The following is a 20,810-nucleotide window of genomic DNA, read 5'->3' on the forward strand; positions in this document are numbered from 1 at the left end:
ATCCACTTCTGTTAAATGCCCTGCCCTGATAATGTGTCTGACAACTACCTTGTATGCCATCCTAGAGCCTTCATCCAGTGGCTGATGGAAGCAGAAGCAGACACCCACAGCTAAACACTGACCTGAACTCCTGGAATCCAGTTGCAGAGAGGGAGGAGTGATGAGCAAAGGGGTCAAGACCAGGCTGGTGAAACCCACAGAGGCAGCTGACCTGAACAAGGGGGAGTTCATGGACCCCAGACTGATGGCTGAGAGGCCAGCATGGGACTGACCCAGACCCCCTGAATGTGGGTGTCAGTGAGGAGACCTCGGCAATGTACGGGGCTTTGGGTAGTAGATCAGTTTTTATCCTTGGCACACAAATGTACTTTGGGTGCCCATCCAACAATGAGGGATGCTGTCTCAGCCTGGACACATGTGGGAGGGCCTAGGCCCTGGCCGGGATGATATGACAGACTCCAGAGATCCCCCATGGAAGGCCTCACCTTCCCTGGGGAGGGGAAGGGGGAAGGGTGGGGGATTGGAGGCTGGTGAGGGGCAGAGGAGGAGGGGAGGGAGAGGGAGCTGGGACTGTGAAGCAAGCTTGTTTTTTATTTAAATTTAAAAAAGAAAAGAAAATCCAGGTCTGAGCCAGGTGTGGTGGAGCATGAGCCTTTAATCCCAACCCTTGGAAGGCAGAAGCAGGTGACCGATAAACAAAAAAGAAACAACAAGGAAAACCTGAACCCTGCTTGGTTTGGGCAGCTGTCAGCCCAGAACCCCTACTGTGCGCATACACACATCCCTCTCCAAGCAATGTGCCTATCGACCTGTTATGACCTAGCACCCACTCACCGAGCTACAAGACACCCCCCCCTCCAAACAGCAGGCTGCCCCGCCTTCGGTCACCATCAGCTGTGGGGACTCAGCCACACTCCAGTTATGATGGGGGGTGGGGCTCACAGGCCCGGGTCAGTTTTGAGGGCACGTACTAATAAGGGCCGATCGCGAACCCGCTATGTGAACGTCTACGGGAATCCCATTTACCATCTTACGCCTCTGTATAACCAGGGGCATGCGTGCGATTAAAACCAGAGGCTCTAGGGGAGGGGACATGTGCAGTATAGAAAGGGTTGTGTACGTCGAATCTGTTGATCAGAATAAAGGACTGTGCACGGTCTGTTTCTTAGCAACAACACCTCCTTCCTCCTAAGGCCTGGAGTCCTTGAGTACTGTCACTCACGTGGCCCGCTGTCACGCTTGACAACGCACTTCCTTCGGCAACCACCAGGCTTTTGAATTATGTTTCCTTGCTTCTGTGTATGCCTTTATTTTTCTCCCTTGAATTCGGGCTAAGGACCTGGAGTCACGGGGCGTACCCCTGACACTACAGCATCCCTCCTCAGCCTCCCAATACTAGAATCACGGGTCTGCAGCCCCACGCTTGGCTCCCTGGATCTTTAGGACTGTAGTGTAGACAGAAACATCGGGTGAGTGTCCGACGGCTTCTCACTCCGGTTAAAATCCTGTTCTCCTTCAAGATAAAAAAGGATATGGCTCTAGACTCTAGACATCCCCTATGTGGAAGGAATTGGCAATAGGGTGGAAGGCTGGGGGGGTGCGGGAGGAGGGGAGGGAGAGGGAACTGGGATTGGCATGTAAAAAGAAAGAAAGAAGGAAAGAAAGGAAGGATATGGCTCTCTGCACCTGTTTCTACCTCATACACTTCCCTCCAGGCATCCTGGCCTCCCTTCTGTCCCTGAACCTGCTCAGCTACTGTTAATCCCTTCCTGGGAGTCTGCTGGGCTGTGTTTCAGTCCTTGGCATACAAACCACTCTCCATCACTCCCTTCCCAATGTAAAAATCATCTCCCAACAGCCAAAAAGTGACCTCACAGTCGATCTAAAGTACACTGGCTTGCTTAATTTCATCGTGGTATCAATCACTATGTGAAGTTTCCTTATTCGCACATTACCTGCCCCTTCCAGGCCTCCTCTTAGACTCTTATGGCTTACCGTGGTCATGCCAATATCCCCCAGTGCTTTTCACACACCGTGGCACATAGTACTCAGGCCATACGGGTTGGACAAACAGATAATTCCGAGCTTAGCGCTGAGCTTTGAACTCTTTGACTTAGAAGTTGTATTAACCTCCTCTCGCTGCTGTGATATAATACCTACGCAAAGGCAATGTAAGGACGAGTTTGTTTGGGCTTAGGGGAAGGCACACCAGCAGGCAGACAGCATGGGAAGCTAGGATGTCATGCCTGTAGCAGCAAGCAAGAAGCATAGAGAGCCAACTAGCAGTGGGGGGGAGGCTGTGACCCCTCAAAGTCCCGGATTCCTTGAAAATTCCATTTGCCTTTTTGAAAGGCTGTCTTGGATGGCAGATTAAAAATGAGCACCAGGGCTCCCCCGGGAGAGCCCGCTGATGGCCTGACTCTTCTGTCCGTGTGAATTTCCCTCTGGCCTGTTTCGAAGTCATGAAGACGGGGTATCTATTGCCGGGACTCTCCCAGCTGCTCCAGCAAGACTTCTCCCCACAGGCAGAGCAGCTGAGCAGAGGACGAGCTCGTGCAAAGGGCATCAGTGCGGCAATGGGAGAGTTATTGCTAACGTTTAGTTACTATCCAGAAAAGTGCACCCCAGTGGCCTGCACCCCACACACACAGAGCCTAGAATTTTCCATGTCTACCCAGTGGGTAATGTGGTTGGTCTAACATCAGCTCAGCAAGTCCGCAGCCTTGGTCAAGTCTTCCTTTGAAAGGCAAAACTGAAGCCTAGCATAGCTCGTGCCTGTGCTGAGACAGGAGGATGGCCATGAGTTCAAGACCAGACTGGCTACATAGTGAGTTCAGAGCCAGCCTAAACTACAATAAGACTTTGTCTCATAAAGAAAAAGATGGATGGATGGATGGATGGATGGATGGATGGATGGATGGATGGACAGATATAGCTTTAACAACAGCATGTAGATGACAACTTTCTCCGTTTGAGTTCATCAGTGCATAGCATGCCAAACTAAGTCTGCTGACACAATGATACAAAGCATTTTTAATGCATCTTTTGTTCTGAGAGCTAACAAATGTTCTGCATTTTAAAATGAAAAGAAGTTCAGCATTTGCGGGGAGAAACAGGAGTCAAGAGAGCTTGAGCCAGCCTTTCCCTTTAGAAAAGCTCTGTGAGGAAACCTTGTCTTTAAAAAAAAACTCGTGAAAAAAACTTGGGTCTACGTGTTCTGGGAAGTTTGTTGTTTGTGTTTCGGGATCAGCTGTTAACACGTAAATGACAAAATTCCATTAACCCTGTTCTTGGGTCCTTTCATTGCCAAACTGGGTTTACTCAGAAAGGGTTATTGCTTCTCGACACACAAAAACCAAAGCATCTTGGTATCCAATGGGAAGGGGAGGAAAGGGGAAGGGGAGGCAGAGGGGAGAAAGGAGGAGGAGGAGGGGAGGGGGAGGGAAGGAGAGGGGAGGAGAGACTAGGAGGAAAGGGGAAGGAGGAGGAGTAGAGAGGAGGGAAGAAGAGAGGGGAGGGGGGAGGAGAGGGGGAGGCAGTGGAGAGGGGAGGGAGGAGGAGAGGGGGAGAGAGTGGAGAGGGGAGGGAGGAGGAGAGGGGGAGGGAGTGGAGAGGGGAGGGAGGAGGAGAGGGGGAGGGAGCAGTAAGGAGGCCTGTATCTTTCCACACATCTCTGCTGTTCACTCACAGTCAGGTCATTCATCTGGCCTCACTTGGATCTTTCTGAGCCTTGGCTAGGAAGACTCTCTCCTCAGTAAGACTTCCCTCAACTAACACGCACTGTGAAGTGAGAATCTCACTCTGATGGCATTTGCAGTCTGCAGGGTCTTGGGGGGGGGAATGCCTTCCTGCCAGCGGAGAACAGCATCAGCAATGCTGAGACTCATCCTTCTGTTTGGTTGCGTGGTGTCATATGCTTCCATAAAGTGTAGCGTGCACCCTGTCAGTCTGAGGTTGGACAAATCCTTCGCTCTGTGGCAAGGAGAGAAAGGTGTCTTGCATGGCCAGGTTGTCTCATTCTTCACCACTGGCCTCTATAGACCCAGACTAATCAATGGCAGGGTGTGAGGTTTAAGGCCTCTACTTCTGCCCAGGAGTTATAACGTTTTTTCGAGTCATTTAGGTACAACGGCTGTCTAAGGAGAGTCTAACATCATGATTTTTAACCCTTGCCAGTAAGCCATCACATCTGGACAGAGCACCTAAGTAAAGTTGTGTCCCCCTAGTGATGTCTGGAGGGGAGTTTCTAAACCTCCAGAAGCAAGGCTTAGGAGGCAAGAGCAAGAAACTGTGGACCAACGTAATACATGCCATCCTGGCCCCAGCTCTCAGGATCGCTGGCCTCTTTTGTGTAACCCCAAAGCATTCGGAGTCTGTCTCACAGGCTACGGAGTCCACTTGGTTGGAATCCAACCTCAAACGCGGCCACTTCTTCCTGGTCCGCACCCTGGGTTCCTGTCTGGATAGGCAGCTCTCCTCAAGGTGATTGGTGCCCAGCCGCTATCTTCCCTCTGTTCCCAGTGCTGCAGCAGCGAGGCTGACTGGACCAGCATTCCAGCCACTCACTACCTGAGTCTGTTCCCGGGCTGATGGACACCATGCAGGGGGCAGCTTTCCGGGCTCTTCCCAGAAGGAGTAGAGGTGCCTTTAGTTACCCCAGCAACAAGCTCTTCCCACAACCTCCCGCCATGCTTTCCACCCCTCAACTTTCCAAGTTTTTGGAAGTGTATTTCCAAAGGAGCAACAGGGGGGGTGGGGAGAGGGTGTGTGTGAGCCAGCTGGAGTCCCGGCCGGCCACCTGCCTGCTCACAAGAACCCAGCTAGTAGCCAAGCCGCTTGACAATAGAGTGGAGCAGGGGCCAGAGACAGCCAAACGTCTCCTCCCGAGGATGGGAAGGCTCAGGGGATGGATGCAGAACTTGTCACCCTGGGGATAGAGAGGAGGGAAGAGGGGCGTCGGGAAAAGAGACAGATGAAGGCAGAGATAGAGGCTGGGGACACGGGAGATGAAGAGATGGACTCTAGCAACCAAGAGAAGTCGGTTCTCCTCTCCAGGCGAGAAGCAACAGATACCCAATACCCAAGCCAAGGTGTAGGAAAGGAGGAGTGCGGTGACAGGAGTCTCCAGGTGTCCCCAGGTTCCAAACGTGCGACAAACTCCTCCCCGAGAGTCCCCACCCGACCCCCGCAGAAGGCAAACTCTTGCCCGCTGCCGCCTGCCACTTGGCTGAGCCCCGCTGCGATCCCGCGGGCTGAGAGATGGATGTGGACGTGGGCACGAAAGGGACTCACCCTGGATGCTGGGGGGCTTTCTCTTCCGGGCCATCCTCAGTCTGGTCCCTTCCCCGTGGCCCGCAGCGCCTAGCCTTGCGCGGGCGCAGCCCCTGGAGCTCCGGCCGCCTGGGTTCAGGGAGCTCTTTGTGGCGGCGATGGCATGTGCCAGGCGGCGGCGGCCAGGCTGCGCGCTCGGCTCGGCTCGGCTCGGCTCTGCTGCGCGGGCGCAGCTGCCCGCTGCCAGCCCCCCACACGCGCTGCGGTGGCCGCGGTGGTCCACTCTGGTGTGCGGCGGCGCCTCTGCTGGAGGGCGCAGCGCCCGGTCCCCCCGAGCGCCAGCCCAGCGCCCACCTCCCTCGATTGATGGAGCGCCCGCCCTCCCTCCCCACGAGCCTTCCTCCTCCCCACGCGCTGAGCCCTCTGTCCCGTGGGAGCTGCTACCAACCCCGCAACGGCGCCCTCGTCCAGCAACAATCGGTAGGGTTTGGAGACAGCAGGGACATTCCATTCAGCGGGATAGGAGAAAGCTGATGGAACAAACCCCAGCCCCCCCCGGCATTCCTGCCTCCCAAGGGCACCCTGGTCCCCAGCCAACTGAGACAGGATCGGTACATCACCTAAAAGCGACCTGCGAGGTGCTCCTTCGCAGACTCCGATGGGCCGGGGGTTCTCAGCTGCCTCTGGCCCTCCAGAAGGAAGGGCTGGGAGGCTGGAGGACCCGCACTGAGAGAGACGTGAACTCCCACGAATAACCTGTCACCAGACCTGGCAGGTGACCTTGCTCAGGCACAGCTCTTCATTTTAGGTCTCAGCATCGCTCTCTGCCCGGAAAGAGCAAAGACAGTTCGCCTATCCTGCTGGAGGGCTGCAGTGATCTCTTGACCTTGTATAGAAACTTCGACCCCGGGGGACCCATTCTTTCTCCCTCTGCTCCTGGAGGCTGACGAGGGACAAGCCAAAAAGCTCAAGTTGTGTGTAGCTCGCATCACAATCTGACTTTCTAAATATCCAGTGATTACAATTCAGTGCCCACAGCCAAAGGTTATCCCAGCTCTAGTGTAGGACAAAGAAAGGACACCGGTGATAGGCTCTGGCCCTGTGGCGTTACAGGTCTGCAAGGTTGGGCGAGCCTTTTAATTCTTCTGGTTTTGTTTTCCAGTCCTGCCAAATGTCACATCAAAGGTTCTCTGAGCTATTTAAACCAAGCTCAGTTCCAGGACAGCCCGGGACTACACGGGAGACCCTGTCCAAAAGAGAAAAACGAAAACTAATAACAGTCTGTGGTGGCTAATTAATCCTGGTCGTCAGTGTGACTTCTCAGGATGCCTGTGAAGGAGTTTCTTCATCAGGTTATTTGAAACCGGAAGACCCACCCTAAATCTGGACAGCGCCTTCTGCTGGCAGCCCGGCTGACTTGACATGAAGAAGAAGGAAGGAAGGAAGGAAGGAGGGAGGGAGGGAGGGAGGGAGGGAGGGAGGGAGGGAGGGAAAAAGAAAGGAAGGAAGGAGGGAGGGAGGGAGGGAAAAGAAAGGAAGGAAGGGAGGGAGGGAGGAAGGAAGGAAGGAGGAAGGAAGGAGGGAGGGAGGGAGGGAGGGAGGGAGGGAGGGAGGGAGGGAGGGAGGGAGGGAGGGAGGGAGAAAAGAAAGGAAGGAAGGAGGAGGGAGGGAGGGAGGGAGGGAAAAAGAAAGGAAGGGAGGGAGGGAGGAAGGAAGGAAGGAAGAAGGAAGAAGGAAGGAAGGAAGGAAGGAAGGAAGGAAGGAAGGAAGGAAGGAAGGAAGGAAGGAAGCTTTGCTTTCTGCCTACTTGGGCCCCGCCCTCACACGCAAGTCCACTGAGTTGGCTGTTGAGAGCCGCATTAGAACAAACTTCAGGATCCCAGCCCGGACAGAAGATCTCCAGCAACCCTCAAGCCTTCAGGGCCAGCCTAGTGGCCTGAGGAACTGCCAGATCTCTGGCCTCTCTGGTGTGAGACAGCCGCTGTTGGGCTCCCTGGACTGCGGTCTGTCAGCCAGTCTAATAAACCCCCATATCTAGCAAATGGCCAGAACGCCGACTTACACACAGACGAAAGGATTCTCACAAGGCGTGCACCGGAATTAAAACGCAGGGCCTCTCGTGTCACCAGCACACTCAGCCTGCCTCAGGCTGTGTGGCTTTGCCTGGCTCTGGCTCTCGTCAAAGAAGCTTCGCCAAGAAGCAGAGGGAGGCCGTGGCAGAGGGCCACAGGACTGGGCCCACTAAGGACTGCGGGTGCACCTACAGACAGGCTTAGCACCTAAGACTCAGGGAGCCTTGCGGAAGAGGAGAGGAAAGCTCCAGGGAGCCAGAGGACCAGGCCGGCAACATCGCGTCTTCTGTGTGGCGGGAGAAGCTGTGCCAAGCTCAGCAATGTGGTTGCCTGAGCAAGACCTAAGGGGAAAAAAAAACCGACGACAATGGGCGTGGCAAAATGGAGTGGGGAAAACTCATACACACACGCGCGCATACGCACACATACACACACGTGCGCACACACACACACACACACACACACCGCCCCAGATGAAGAGCTAGAGGCGATGAATGGCTTCTTGGCTCAGCCTAAACATGTGAGCGATACTAATTGACTCAGATCATCCTTGTGGGTTTATACACAGGTCGTGTGTATTTCACAGTAACAATCAGAAAGAAGCCACGAGTTTGCGGGGGGCGGGGACCTGAGAGGTACTAGAGGGAGGAGGGTGGAGTGATGTAAATTCAGTAGCCACATAGGGAATTCTCAACAAAAAAAATAAGCTTTAAAAAGAATAAACCGCAAACCGTGGACAATGATTGCTAGCTCTGTTTGACTCTTGTCACCTAACTCAAGCCCTGGGGCACGCGGTGTGTGCGTCCTGGTTTGGCTTCTGTGGCTCAGCCCCAGACGTTTTGGTTGGTTGATTTTGCCTTACGGCTTTGTTGTTTCCGCTTTTTTTTTTTTTTTTTTTTTTTTGCTTTGGAGATAGGGTTGGCCGTCCTCAGCTGACCGTCCTCCTTGACCTCCTCTGAGTTTTGAGGGTTATAGGCTTGTATCGCCATACCTAGACCCTAGATTTTACTTTAATGAAAAAAAAAACAGTTCCCTTCTTTAAAAAATCGTCCTACAAATGAGATTCGTGCACATTTCTTTCTCCAAATAACGATGCCACCGAGCCAATGAGTGAGGATCCACCGGGCAAGAGGTTAATAAGGGGTTAGCCGGCCGTTAGTTCCAGACCGAAACCACGAAACACTTCACATCAGGGATCTGAGTTCTGAGCATAACTTGCCTGTAAGTATACACTTCTGACCTATGACACCTTCCACAGTAAGGGAGAGTTACAGCGCCTCCTAGAGGACAAAGGGTTACAGCGCCTCCTGGAAGACAAGGGGTTACAGCACCTCCTATAGGACAAGGGGTTACAGCGCCTCCTGGAGGACAAGGGGTTACAGCGCCTCCTATAGGACAAGAGGTTACAGCGCCTCCTGGAGGACAAGAGGTTACAGCGCCTCCTGGAGGACAAGAGGTTACAGCGCCTCCTAGAGAGCAAGAGGTTACAGCGCCTCCTGGAGGACAAGGGGTTACAGCGCCTCCTGGAGAGCAAGAGGTTACAGCGCCTCCTGGAAGACAAGGGGTTACAGCGCCTCCTGGAGGACAAGAGGTTACAGCACCTCCTGGAGGACAAGAGGTTACAGCACCTCCTGGAGGACAAGAGGTTACAGCGCCTCCTAGAGAGCAAGAGGTTACAGCGCCTCCTAGAGAGCAAGAGGTTACAGCGCCTCCTAGAGAGCAAGAGGTTACAGCGCCTCCTGGAAGACAAGGGGTTACAGCGCCTCCTGGAGGACAAGGGGTTACAGCGCCTCCTGGAGGACAAGAGGTTACAGCACCTCCTGGAGGACAAGAGGTTACAGCACCTCCTGGAGGACAAGAGGTTACAGCGCCTCCTGGAGGACAAGAGGTTACAGCGCCTCCTAGAGAGCAAGAGGTTACAGCGCCTCCTAGAGAGCAAGAGGTTACAGCGCCTCCTAGAGAGCAAGAGGTTACAGCGCCTCCTAGAGAGCAAGAGGTTACAGCGCCTCCTAGAGAGCAAGAGGTTACAGCGCCTCCTAGAGAGCAAGAGGTTACAGCGCCTCCTATAGGACAAGGGGTTACAGCACCTCCTGGAAGACAAGGGGTTACAGCGCCTCCTGGAGGACAAGAGGTTACAGCACCTCCTGGAGGACAAGAGGTTACAGCACCTCCTGGAGGGCAAGAGGTTACAGCACCTCCTGGAGGACAAGAGGTTACAGCGCCTCCTAGAGAGCAAGAGGTTACAGCGCCTCCTAGAGAGCAAGAGGTTACAGCGCCTCCTGGAGGACAAGAGGTTACAGCGCCTCCTGGAGGACAAGAGGTTACAGCGCCTCCTAGAGAGCAAGAGGTTACAGCGCCTCCTATAGGACAAGAGGTTACAGCACCTCCTATAGGACAAGAGGTTACAGCACCTCCTGGAGGACAAGAGGTTACAGCACCTCCTGGAGGGCAAGAGGTTACAGCACCTCCTGGAGGACAAGAGGTTACAGCGCCTCCTGGAGGACAAGAGGTTACAGCGCCTCCTAGAGAGCAAGAGGTTACAGCGCCTCCTGGAGGACAAGAGGTTACAGCGCCTCCTGGAGGACAAGAGGTTACAGCACCTCCTGGAGGACAAGAGGTTACAGCGCCTCCTAGAGAGCAAGAGGTTACAGCGCCTCCTAGAGAGCAAGAGGTTACAGCGCCTCCTGGAGGACAAGAGGTTACAGCGCCTCCTATAGGACAAGAGGTTACAGCACCTCCTGGAGGACAAGAGGTTACAGCACCTCCTGGAGGACAAGAGGTTACAGCGCCTCCTGGAGGACAAGAGGTTACAGCGCCTCCTAGAGAGCAAGAGGTTACAGCGCCTCCTAGAGAGCAAGAGGTTACAGCGCCTCCTAGAGAGCAAGAGGTTACAGCGCCTCCTAGAGAGCAAGAGGTTACAGCGCCTCCTAGAGAGCAAGAGGTTACAGCGCCTCCTATAGGACAAGGGGTTACAGCACCTCCTGGAAGACAAGGGGTTACAGCGCCTCCTGGAGGACAAGAGGTTACAGCACCTCCTGGAGGACAAGAGGTTACAGCACCTCCTGGAGGACAAGAGGTTACAGCGCCTCCTGGAGGACAAGAGGTTACAGCACCTCCTGGAGGACAAGAGGTTACAGCACCTCCTGGAGGGCAAGAGGTTACAGCACCTCCTGGAGGACAAGAGGTTACAGCGCCTCCTAGAGAGCAAGAGGTTACAGCGCCTCCTAGAGAGCAAGAGGTTACAGCGCCTCCTGGAGGACAAGAGGTTACAGCGCCTCCTGGAGGACAAGAGGTTACAGCGCCTCCTAGAGAGCAAGAGGTTACAGCGCCTCCTATAGGACAAGAGGTTACAGCACCTCCTATAGGACAAGAGGTTACAGCACCTCCTGGAGGACAAGAGGTTACAGCACCTCCTGGAGGGCAAGAGGTTACAGCACCTCCTGGAGGACAAGAGGTTACAGCGCCTCCTGGAGGACAAGAGGTTACAGCGCCTCCTAGAGAGCAAGAGGTTACAGCGCCTCCTGGAGGACAAGAGGTTACAGCGCCTCCTGGAGGACAAGAGGTTACAGCACCTCCTGGAGGACAAGAGGTTACAGCGCCTCCTAGAGAGCAAGAGGTTACAGCGCCTCCTAGAGAGCAAGAGGTTACAGCGCCTCCTGGAGGACAAGAGGTTACAGCGCCTCCTATAGGACAAGAGGTTACAGCACCTCCTGGAGGACAAGAGGTTACAGCGCCTCCTAGAGAGCAAGAGGTTACAGCACCTCCTATAGGACAAGAGGTTACAGCACCTCCTGGAAGACAAGGGGTTACAGCGCCTCCTGGAGGACAAGGGGTTACAGCGCCTCCTGGAGGACAAGAGGTTACAGCGCCTCCTGGAGGACAAGAGGTTACAGCGCCTCCTATAGGACAAGAGGTTACAGCGCCTCCTGGAGGACAAGAGGTTACAGCGCCTCCTATAGGACAAGAGGTTACAGCGCCTCCTGGAGGACAAGAGGTTACAGCGCCTCCTAGAGAGCAAGAGGTTACAGCGCCTCCTGGAAGACAAGGGGTTACAGCGCCTCCTGGAAGACAAGGGGTTACAGCGCCTCCTGGAGGACAAGAGGTTACAGCACCTCCTGGAGGACAAGAGGTTACAGCGCCTCCTAGAGAGCAAGAGGTTACAGCGCCTCCTAGAGAGCAAGAGGTTACAGCGCCTCCTGGAGGACAAGAGGTTACAGCGCCTCCTGGAGGACAAGAGGTTACAGCGCCTCCTAGAGAGCAAGAGGTTACAGCGCCTCCTGGAGGACAAGGGGTTACAGCGCCTCCTATAGGACAAGGGGTTACAGCACCTCCTGGAAGACAAGGGGTTACAGCGCCTCCTGGAGGACAAGAGGTTACAGCGCCTCCTAGAGAGCAAGAGGTTACAGCGCCTCCTGGAGGACAAGAGGTTACAGCGCCTCCTAGAGAGCAAGAGGTTACAGCGCCTCCTAGAGAGCAAGAGGTTACAGCGCCTCCTAGAGAGCAAGAGGTTACAGCGCCTCCTGGAGGACAAGAGGTTACAGCGCCTCCTGGAGGACAAGAGGTTACAGCGCCTCCTAGAGAGCAAGAGGTTACAGCGCCTCCTGGAAGACAAGGGGTTACAGCGCCTCCTATAGGACAAGGGGTTACAGCACCTCCTGGAAGACAAGGGGTTACAGCGCCTCCTGGAGGACAAGAGATTACAGCGCCTCCTAGAGAGCAAGAGGTTACAGCGCCTCCTGGAGGACAAGAGGTTACAGCGCCTCCTAGAGAGCAAGAGGTTACAGCGCCTCCTAGAGAGCAAGAGGTTACAGCGCCTCCTAGAGAGCAAGAGGTTACAGCGCCTCCTGGAGGACAAGAGGTTACAGCGCCTCCTATAGGACAAGGGGTTACAGCGCCTCCTGGAAGACAAGGGGTTACAGCGCCTCCTGGAGGACAAGAGGTTACAGCGCCTCCTATAGGACAAGGGGTTACAGCGCCTCCTGGAGGACAAGAGGTTACAGCGCCTCCTGGAGGACAAGGGGTTACAGCGCCTCCTGGAGGACAAGAGGTTACAGCGCCTCCTGGAGGACAAGGGGCTACAGCGCCTCCTGGAGGACAAGAGGATACAGGGCCTCCTGGAGGACAAGGTTTACACCAGAGCTGACGTGAAGTCTTCTGCTGTTGCTTGCATTCTCGTGTGAGCTCTCCCCCATCTGCACTAAACCTCCCCCTCTCCCTTTTAGTTTCCGACCCCAGCTTTCCGTTAGCACAGTTGGGCTTTCTGTCACGCCCACGTTCCTGACCACCACGGGTAGGTACAGATGCAGCCCTTCTACGAATGCAGAAGGGTGCTGGGGAAGCTTCCAGAGGCTTGCGAGGAAGAACATCTGATCGGGACAGACGTGACTGTGCCTGCTGTGGAAACGGGGGCAGGGGCGGCCAGGAGGTGCCTTCCTACTGCCGAGGCCGCGGCAGCAATGGAGGCAAGGGAGTGGCCCGCTTTATTTTACCCAGCCAGCCTCAAGGTTGGAAAAGGGAGTGTTCACGGTGTGTGCCGTACAGAAAGGGCCTCAAACAGTTAACAAGTCACGGGACCTGAAGAGACTGACAGAAAACAAAACTAGTGCATAGCATGGAGTCCTGGCTCGTGCCCATAATCCCAGCAGCCAGGACCATGGGGGTGGGGGAGGTCTGGGCTGTGTGGTGGTGGCAGGCGCCTTTAATCCCTGTACTTGGGAGGCAGAGGTCAATGAGTTTGAGGCCGGCCTGGTCTATAGAGTGAGTTCCGGAATAGCCAGGATTACACCGAGAAACACTGTCTCAAGAAACAAAAACAACCCCCCCAAAAAAAGTATGAGGGTGAAGACCCCCATTCCATAATAAGAGCCCTGGAGTCAGAGTAGCTAAAGTGAGGCTGTTTCTTTCGCAAGTTTTGCAAAGTCGGGTGTCGGCCAGGGATGGCAGAGGCACTGAGTGAGCAGAGAGCAGCGTTTGTAACCCCAGATGCAGGTCCCTTCTTCTCTTCCTGGCACAGCGAACAGAGGCGTGTGGCCCCCAGATGCAGGTCCCTTCTTCTCTTCCTGGCACAGCAAACAGAAGCGTGTGGCCCAGCAGGTCAGTTGGCGCTCACCTCTCTCTCTCTCTCTCTCTCTCTCTCTCTCTCTCTCTCTCTCTCTCTCTCTCTCTCTCTCTCTCTCTCTCTCGGTCATCGACGCTTTTCTAGTTTACCGGCTCCCCAGGTAAAGACTGGGCGATCTGTGCCTGTTTATTTCTGTGCTTATCAGACAAATCGCTTTGCTGTGTCCGCAGGTGGTCGGGCCACATTGCCTGTTAACAGTTTTTCCACTCTAGTTTGGGTGGGTGTGGCTGGGCCGCCAGGCAGGAGCCAGGGTCTCAGGATGATCTATCTGCTCATCCCCGAGCCAGAAATGACGCTGACTCTAGTCACTGTGTCTTGGAACTGGACCTTTGGTGTTTTTCACTTCTTACGGGGGGGGGGGGCTGGAGGACAGCCACGCCTTTGAGAACAGCCTGCGCTACATGGAGAATTGCAGACCCGTCTGAACTAGAGGGTGAGGTGCCTGCTCCTCAAGCAGGAGTACCCGAGTTTGGGTGCCAGCGCCCATGTGAAAAGCCCCGGGCACGCGCAGCTGCCACCTATGACCTCAGCACGGGGGAAGCAGAGGCAGGAGGAGCCATGGGCTTGATGGCCAGCCAGGTCCAGCTACATCAGTGAGCTCCAGGTTCAGTGGGAGGGAAAATCAGGTCGGCAGTGACTGGAGACGTTCCACGTTGACCCCTGGCCTGCACAGACGTGTTGAGCGGGTTAATTTTCACTCCCAACTACCGAGAATTGAGCCTCAGGAAGGGAGGCGCGTGAGGACCTGACCCGACTGAGTTGGCCTCTGGGCATGCCTGCCAGGGAGTCTCTTGGTTGGGCTCATTGCATTTAGGCTCAGACACAAAATAAGGGAGACGTGCATGAGCAGGGATGACAGTGGGCAGGGACTCTCCAGAGAACAGCTCTCTGTCACACCCTTTAGAAGCAGGTAGCCATCCTTTTCGGGGAATGCTGGGCTCGGTGATGCCCATCTGTGACCACAGCTGTAGCAGGTGTGGGGGAAGGCTGGGAGTGGCCACTTAGTGAGTGTAGCCGTCAAGGCCAGCCTCGGCGACATGAGGCTCTGGCTCTGGGGAGGGAAATCCAACACAGCCGCTTTCTTGTCCTTCCAGAAAACAAAACACCTGGTGCCCTCCAGCCCAGAGGAGATTGGGAAAAACACCACAAATACCCAGCGTTGGTTACCTCCAGCAACAAACAGGGCTTGGAAGCAGGAAACAGGAAAAGGAATTAGGATAAGAGTGGGGGCGGGGGAGTAGAATTAGTTACAGTCAGAGGGAAGAGGGAAGCCCAAGCCAGGCTCTCTCCACAATTCTCTTTCCCGGGAGAGCCGGGCCTGGGGACCGAGAGGGAGAGATTACTGTCGGGGGATTCGTGGGTAGTGTGGAAAAGGACAGAATCTAACAGGGAAAACATACGCTGAGACTGGGTGAGTGTGGGTCACAGAATGAGACCTGGCCTCTCAGTACAAACAAACAAAGCCACACATTAAAATGCCAGGAAGTGACAGAATCCGCCTTCCTCCTGTACCCACTGAGCAGCTGAGAAAGCCCACCCCAGCCCTCCACACAAAACAGGGAGGGCTGGTGTGGCGCACGCAACTTGAATCCCAGCACCCATGAGGCAGAAGCAGGCAGATCTCTCTGAGTTCGAGGCCAGCCTGGTCTACGGGGAGTTTCGGGCCAGATGGGCTGCCTGGGGGGAGAATTTGTCTCAAAAGATTACCAAAAGCATGAAAGACTACCCCACAAACACGGTATCGTCAAAAATAAATAAATAGGGCCAGGGGGACTTAAAGGTCACACTTTTAATCCCAGGACTCTGGAAGCTTCTGCCGGGTGACTGCTTTGAGTGTGATGTGACTATAACGTAGCGATCAAAAATAAGTCGTTGGGAACATAGAAACCATGTAAAAGTAAGCCGTCAAAATGAGGATATAGGGGCTGCGGTGACGATGGCTTTTTGCAGACCAGAGTTTGGTACCCAGCACCCCCCCCCAATCAGGCCGCTCTTGCATAAGAATTTGGGTTCAATTCCCAGACTCTATGTTAAAAACAAACAAACTAGCAGGAGTAGAGGTATAGGGATGAGATTCCAGATGACTCAGCAAGTTCCAGGACCATGCTTGAGGTTGTCCTCTGACCTACACACACACACACTCACACACACACACACTCACACACTCACACACACATACACACACATACACACACTCACACACTCACACACACTCACACACACATACACACACTCACACACTCACACACATACACACATACACACACATACACACACTCACACACTCACACACACAGACACACACATACACACACACACTCACACACACAGACACACACATACACACACACATACACACACACATACACACACACTCACACACACAGACACACATACACACACACATACACACACACACACTCACAGACACACACACACAATTTGTCTTCTTCAGCTTTTTGTGTTGTTGGCTTCCACCAAGCCAGCAAAACTAGTCCAAGACATTCGCAGCCCCACTACCATGACCCAGTGCCTTCCTTTAGACGAGCCGCGTGTGTCCTTTCCTTGCTACCTTTTGGGGCCTGGGACAGAGCCCACTGTCATTTACCCAACACACTCTGCCCTGCGTCTTGTGTCACGGCTGCTTGTTACCTGTGGCTGCATGAGGCAGAGGGCACCCTACCAACCTGTGATGTTTGACAGCGCTCGACGCTGATCCATTGAAGACAAAAAATAAAATGAAAACATGCACACATGCCGGGCGGTGGTGGCGCACGCCTTTAATCCCAGGCCTCAGGAGGCAGAGGCAGGCGGGTCTCTGGGAGTTCGAGACCAGCCTGGTCTACAAAGAGCGAGTTCCAGGACAGGCTCCAAAGCCACAGAGAAACCCTATCTCGAAAAACCCCCTAAAAAATGCACACACAAATGCTTGAGAAGCTGAGCTTATGAAGGGATCAGTATTGTTTGAATTCACACACAAACCCCACAGCAGTGCCGGAGAAGTGGTCACTTCCATTTCTTCCCCACACAGTTTCCGGTCTCCAGGTCCTAAAACTCTGAGTATATGGCACTGTCAGCCTTTTGCTCCCGTTTATCTTACATCTTCAGGGAGACTGAGTTCTGCAAGCTTATGAGTCGTCTCGTCAGTAAACCTCGTCAGTAAACAGTGAGTCGTCAGATTTTTACGAGCCTCGGTTGTGGATATCTTTTTAACTTGTGTTTTGTGTACCACGCCGAAGTAAAGAAACCCAGAGGAGCATTGAAAGAGGATTTATAGATAATCCATCAGAGAAGACCCATTCCTCTGCCACCCTCTGGTGGCCGTTCTATTAACTGCACTTTTTGTTTCAAGTTGTTTATTTTTGAGATTGTGGTTTAATCACATTTCTTCCTTTCCTTTTCTTCCTCTAAGCCCTCTGGTACACCCCTGCTCCCTCTCCTTCAAATTCGTGGCCTCTTTTTTTTCAATCAGTTGTTATAGAATGCATATAAGTATTGGTATACACACATAAATCCCTAAATATAACCTTTTTGTCCACATAATGTTACCTGCATGCATGTTGTCAGGGCTGACCTTTTGACACTGGACAACAAGTTGGCGTGCTCTTCCCTGGGGAGGGATGCCTCTCATGGTCCCAGATTTAACCGGTTACCTGTAGTTGTTTGTGTAGGGTTGAGGCCTCTTCTTAATGGCAGTCACTCCTACTTACTCCAAACACAGGAAATCTTTTAGTTTTTAGACATGGTGCATAGAATAGTAGTTATTCACACTTCAAGAAACTAGGTTTCTGTTACTCGTAGGTAATATTCATTTAGTCCCTTGGGTTCTGGAGCCAATAATGTCTGTCTGTAAGTTAGTTATAGGATGGGAGACAGTTAAGAGCATTGGCCTCTCCTGCAAAGGACCTGGGTTCGGTTCCCAGGACCCCCATGGCAGCCCACGACTGTCTTTAACTCCAGTTCCAAGGTATCCGACGCCCTCTTCTGGCCTCCACAGTTACAGGCATGCGCGTGGTATGCAAATATATGCAGGAAAAACACTGGAACACACAAAGGAAAAGTAAGTCCATCTTTCCAAAACATTTAAAACATCCATATTTTGCTACATGTCTTTTATCATATTAAATTAAACGGGTCCAGCAGACCCATGGACACATCTCAGCAGCCAAACAAAACTAACCAAAGGTTAATCAGAGTCAGTGTCTCTCTGTTGGGCATAGATAGCTTCACACTTCTGAGTCCCACATTTCTCTTCACTGTGTAAGAAGACATCGTTATGTGATAGCCCCGTCAGGCTGTATGCGCTTTCTGGATCACACATAAACACCACCCATGGTGACCATACGCTCCATGTGTCCAGCTGACAGGGCCATGGAGTTCCTAGACATGCGACCACTTACTATTCTGAGTATGACGGGTTCTGAAACGAGCCCTCCTCTGTGACCAAGGGCATCTCAAACTGCAGCTAGCCTGGACACATTATCACCTGCCTTAGCCTCTTCAATGCCGGGACTACAGGCACGCACCACCACACCTGGCTGTTGAGGGTATTTCTGGGTGAGATGAACATTTAGTTGGTACAGCGGGTGAAGGCAACTCATCCAACCATGACTGCGAAGAGAATTCTTCCAGTCTAACTGATCTGGACTTACAGGTGCCCCACGTGGACTCTCCCTGGTCTCAAGCTGGCAAGACATGACTCTCGGGCCTTTTTGGCTTCCAGAACAGGGCGAGCACATTTCTTATAGCAAATCTTTGATAGACGCGGATAGATTCAATAAGACTGCTTTTGGAGGAAGGGAACGAAACCCTTGGGAAACTGAAGTAGGAGGCCAGCCATGAGTTCTAGGCCTTGGGTTATGGAGAGAGAGACTATGGCTCAAAAGAAAGAGAGAGGGAAAGGAAACAGTCAGTGGAAGAGAGGAAGGCAGAGAGGGAAGATGAGGAAGTTGGGGCGAACAAGAACTGCACCAAAGCTTCCCTCCTCCTCCTAAGGGACGGGAAGACACTGCCTAGGCCAGGCCTGCAATCCCAGGCTCCCACATGCGAAGAGGCTGAGGCAGGATCTCAAGTTCAAAGCCAGCCCAGGGTAAAAAGGCCCCATCCGAAATGAAGTTCACAAGAGGGCTGGGCATGGTGGTGCACACCTTTAATACCAGCAGTTGGGAGGCAGAGGCAGGTGGATCGCTGTGAGTTGGAGGCCAGCCTGGTCGACAGAGTGAGTTCCAGGACGGCCGAGGCTACACCATTAAGATCATCTCAAAACACAAACAACAAAAAACCAAAACTAAGGAAAGGTCGGCAATGGATAGGACAATCGTCCAGCAAACGCAAGGCCTAGGGTCCAATCCCCACTGTCATAAATAAACAAGTTAATTACATAGGGAACAAGGTTTAACTCACCTCGAATAACTGGATAAGGGTTGTGAATGGGATCACCCAGGTTCGCTTGGAGAGCTGTAAGTAAAATGCTGGAGTCCCCTTGTGTCTGTGTTTTACTGTGTTATAGTACACTTCCTGGTGTGGAAGTCTGGGCAGCGATGGGGCCACATAGTGCTCTGGCCCTTTGTTAGAACTTTGTTATAGGAGGTTTGTGCGGAAGGGAAAATCACTTAAAATCACAAGAATGTCTCCAAAGGTGGTACTTGAACTGCCTCTTAAATGATTGGAATCAGATGGAAATAGAAGAGGTTGGCTGTTATGCACAGGAAGGCCAGACTATGTACCAAAGTACAAAAGACGGGACATGGGAGAGAAATACGAGGAGATTGGAATATCACATGGAATCAAGATGCCAGGGCCCCTTTCTCTTATCCATAAAACATTAAATAAGGCTAGAGATGGAGGCTGGAGAGCCACCGGTGGTTAACAGTGCTTCTAGCTCTTGTTGGGTTCAGCCCCGGCAACCACATGGTGGCTCACAACCATCCGTAACTCCAGGTCCGTGGGATCTGATGCCCTCTTGTAGCTTCTTCGGGGACATGGAATATATACGCAAGCAAATGCACACACGGCTCCGTCAGTAAGTGCTTGCCCCGACACCCACGAGCACCAGAGTTCCGGTCCTCAGTACCCCCCAAGTTAAAAGGCTGGGCATGGCAGTGCACACCTGGAATCTCAGTCCTGGGAGACAGAGCCACAGGGATCCCCAAGGCTTGCGGGAAGCCAGTCTAGCCAAAGCATTAAGCCCCAGGTTCAGCTGTCTCAAAAACTAAAAAAAAGGAAGACATTTGACATTGGCCTCTAGGCCCGCCTGAATCTGCACACACATGCGTGAGTACCATTACTCACATGTAGACAAGTGTGCACATGAACATATGTACACACACAGAATTAGAGAAAATTGTTGTGGGATATTATTTTAGGTAGGCAAAGATGTGTTACATTTATTTCTGCTGTGGGATATTACTTTAACTGTGGAAAGGTGTGCTACTTTTGTTTATGCTGTGGGATATTTAACTGTGTAAAAGTGTGTTACATTTGTTTATACCGAGAAATATTACTTGAACTGTGTAGGGATGTGCTACTTTTGTTTATGCTGTGGAATATTAGTTCAACTGTATAAAAATGTGCTACTTTTGTTTATGCTGCATTTCCTTAATGATGTAAGGATGTGGGTTTAATTATACAAAGATCTGTTGCAATTGTTTCCCCTTGCCTGAGTAAGATGCCTGATCGGTCTAATAAAGAGTTGAATGGCAAATAGCTAGTCAGGAGAGAGGACGGGGGGGGCTGGCTGTAGAGAGAATAAATAGGAGGAGAAATCTAGGCTCAAAAAGAAAGGGAGCATTCAGAGAAAAAGGATGAGGGAGATGAGAGAGACGCCCGGGGCCAGAAACTAGGCAGCTGCTGACAGACAGACAGACAGACATGAGAAGCACAAAAGTAAGATATACAGAAAGGAAAATAAAAAGCCCCGGGGTAATAGGTAGAAAAAAGAAAAACAGGTTAAAGTTAAAAGAGCTAGACAGAAAAGAGCTAAGCTAAGGCTGAGCATTCCAAACTAATGATGAGGCTCTGTGTCATGATTTGGTACTAATTGATGGCTTTAAGGGAAAAGCCTGGCACTGACAATCATGAGTTTTCATTCCTGACAGCAAATAGGGCATCCATAAGAAGCGAGGCTCAGGATCTGTGGTTGAGACTGGGTTGCTTTGCCCAGATTTCTCCCTTTAAGCCATGTCCCTCCAACCCCCCACACACTCACACATGTTGGCCCATGCCTTTAATTTCAACACTTGGGAGGCAGAGGCAGAGGCAGGTGGATTGTTGTGAGTTCCAGGACAGCCAGGACTACATGGTGACTCCCTGTCTGGGGAAGGGGGGGTGTGAGAATACTGGGTCATAAT

The 20,810-nt window shown here is 52.7% G+C and overlaps 1 protein-coding gene across 2 annotated transcripts in view; it reads right to left on the reverse strand.

Moving 5' to 3' along the window:
- Nucleotides 1-5,457, reverse strand: part of Slc44a5 (solute carrier family 44 member 5) — a 288,547-nt gene extending 283,090 nt beyond the window's left edge. Inside the window, exon 1 of one of the 2 annotated variants that reach the window (XM_040751568.1) lies at nt 5,293-5,457. In XM_040751568.1, coding sequence (XP_040607502.1) covers nt 5,293-5,326 — 34 coding nt within the window. In that variant the 5' untranslated portion in view covers nt 5,327-5,457. The remainder of the gene's footprint in view (nt 1-5,292) is intronic. The other variant, XM_040751571.1, reaches the window with a different exon arrangement.
- Between the last annotated feature and the right edge of the window lie 15,353 nt (nt 5,458-20,810).

Source organism: Mesocricetus auratus, unplaced genomic scaffold (assembly GCF_017639785.1).
Source record: "Mesocricetus auratus isolate SY011 unplaced genomic scaffold, BCM_Maur_2.0 Super-Scaffold_100009, whole genome shotgun sequence".
In the NCBI taxonomy this organism is placed as follows: Eukaryota; Metazoa; Chordata; class Mammalia; order Rodentia; family Cricetidae; genus Mesocricetus; species Mesocricetus auratus.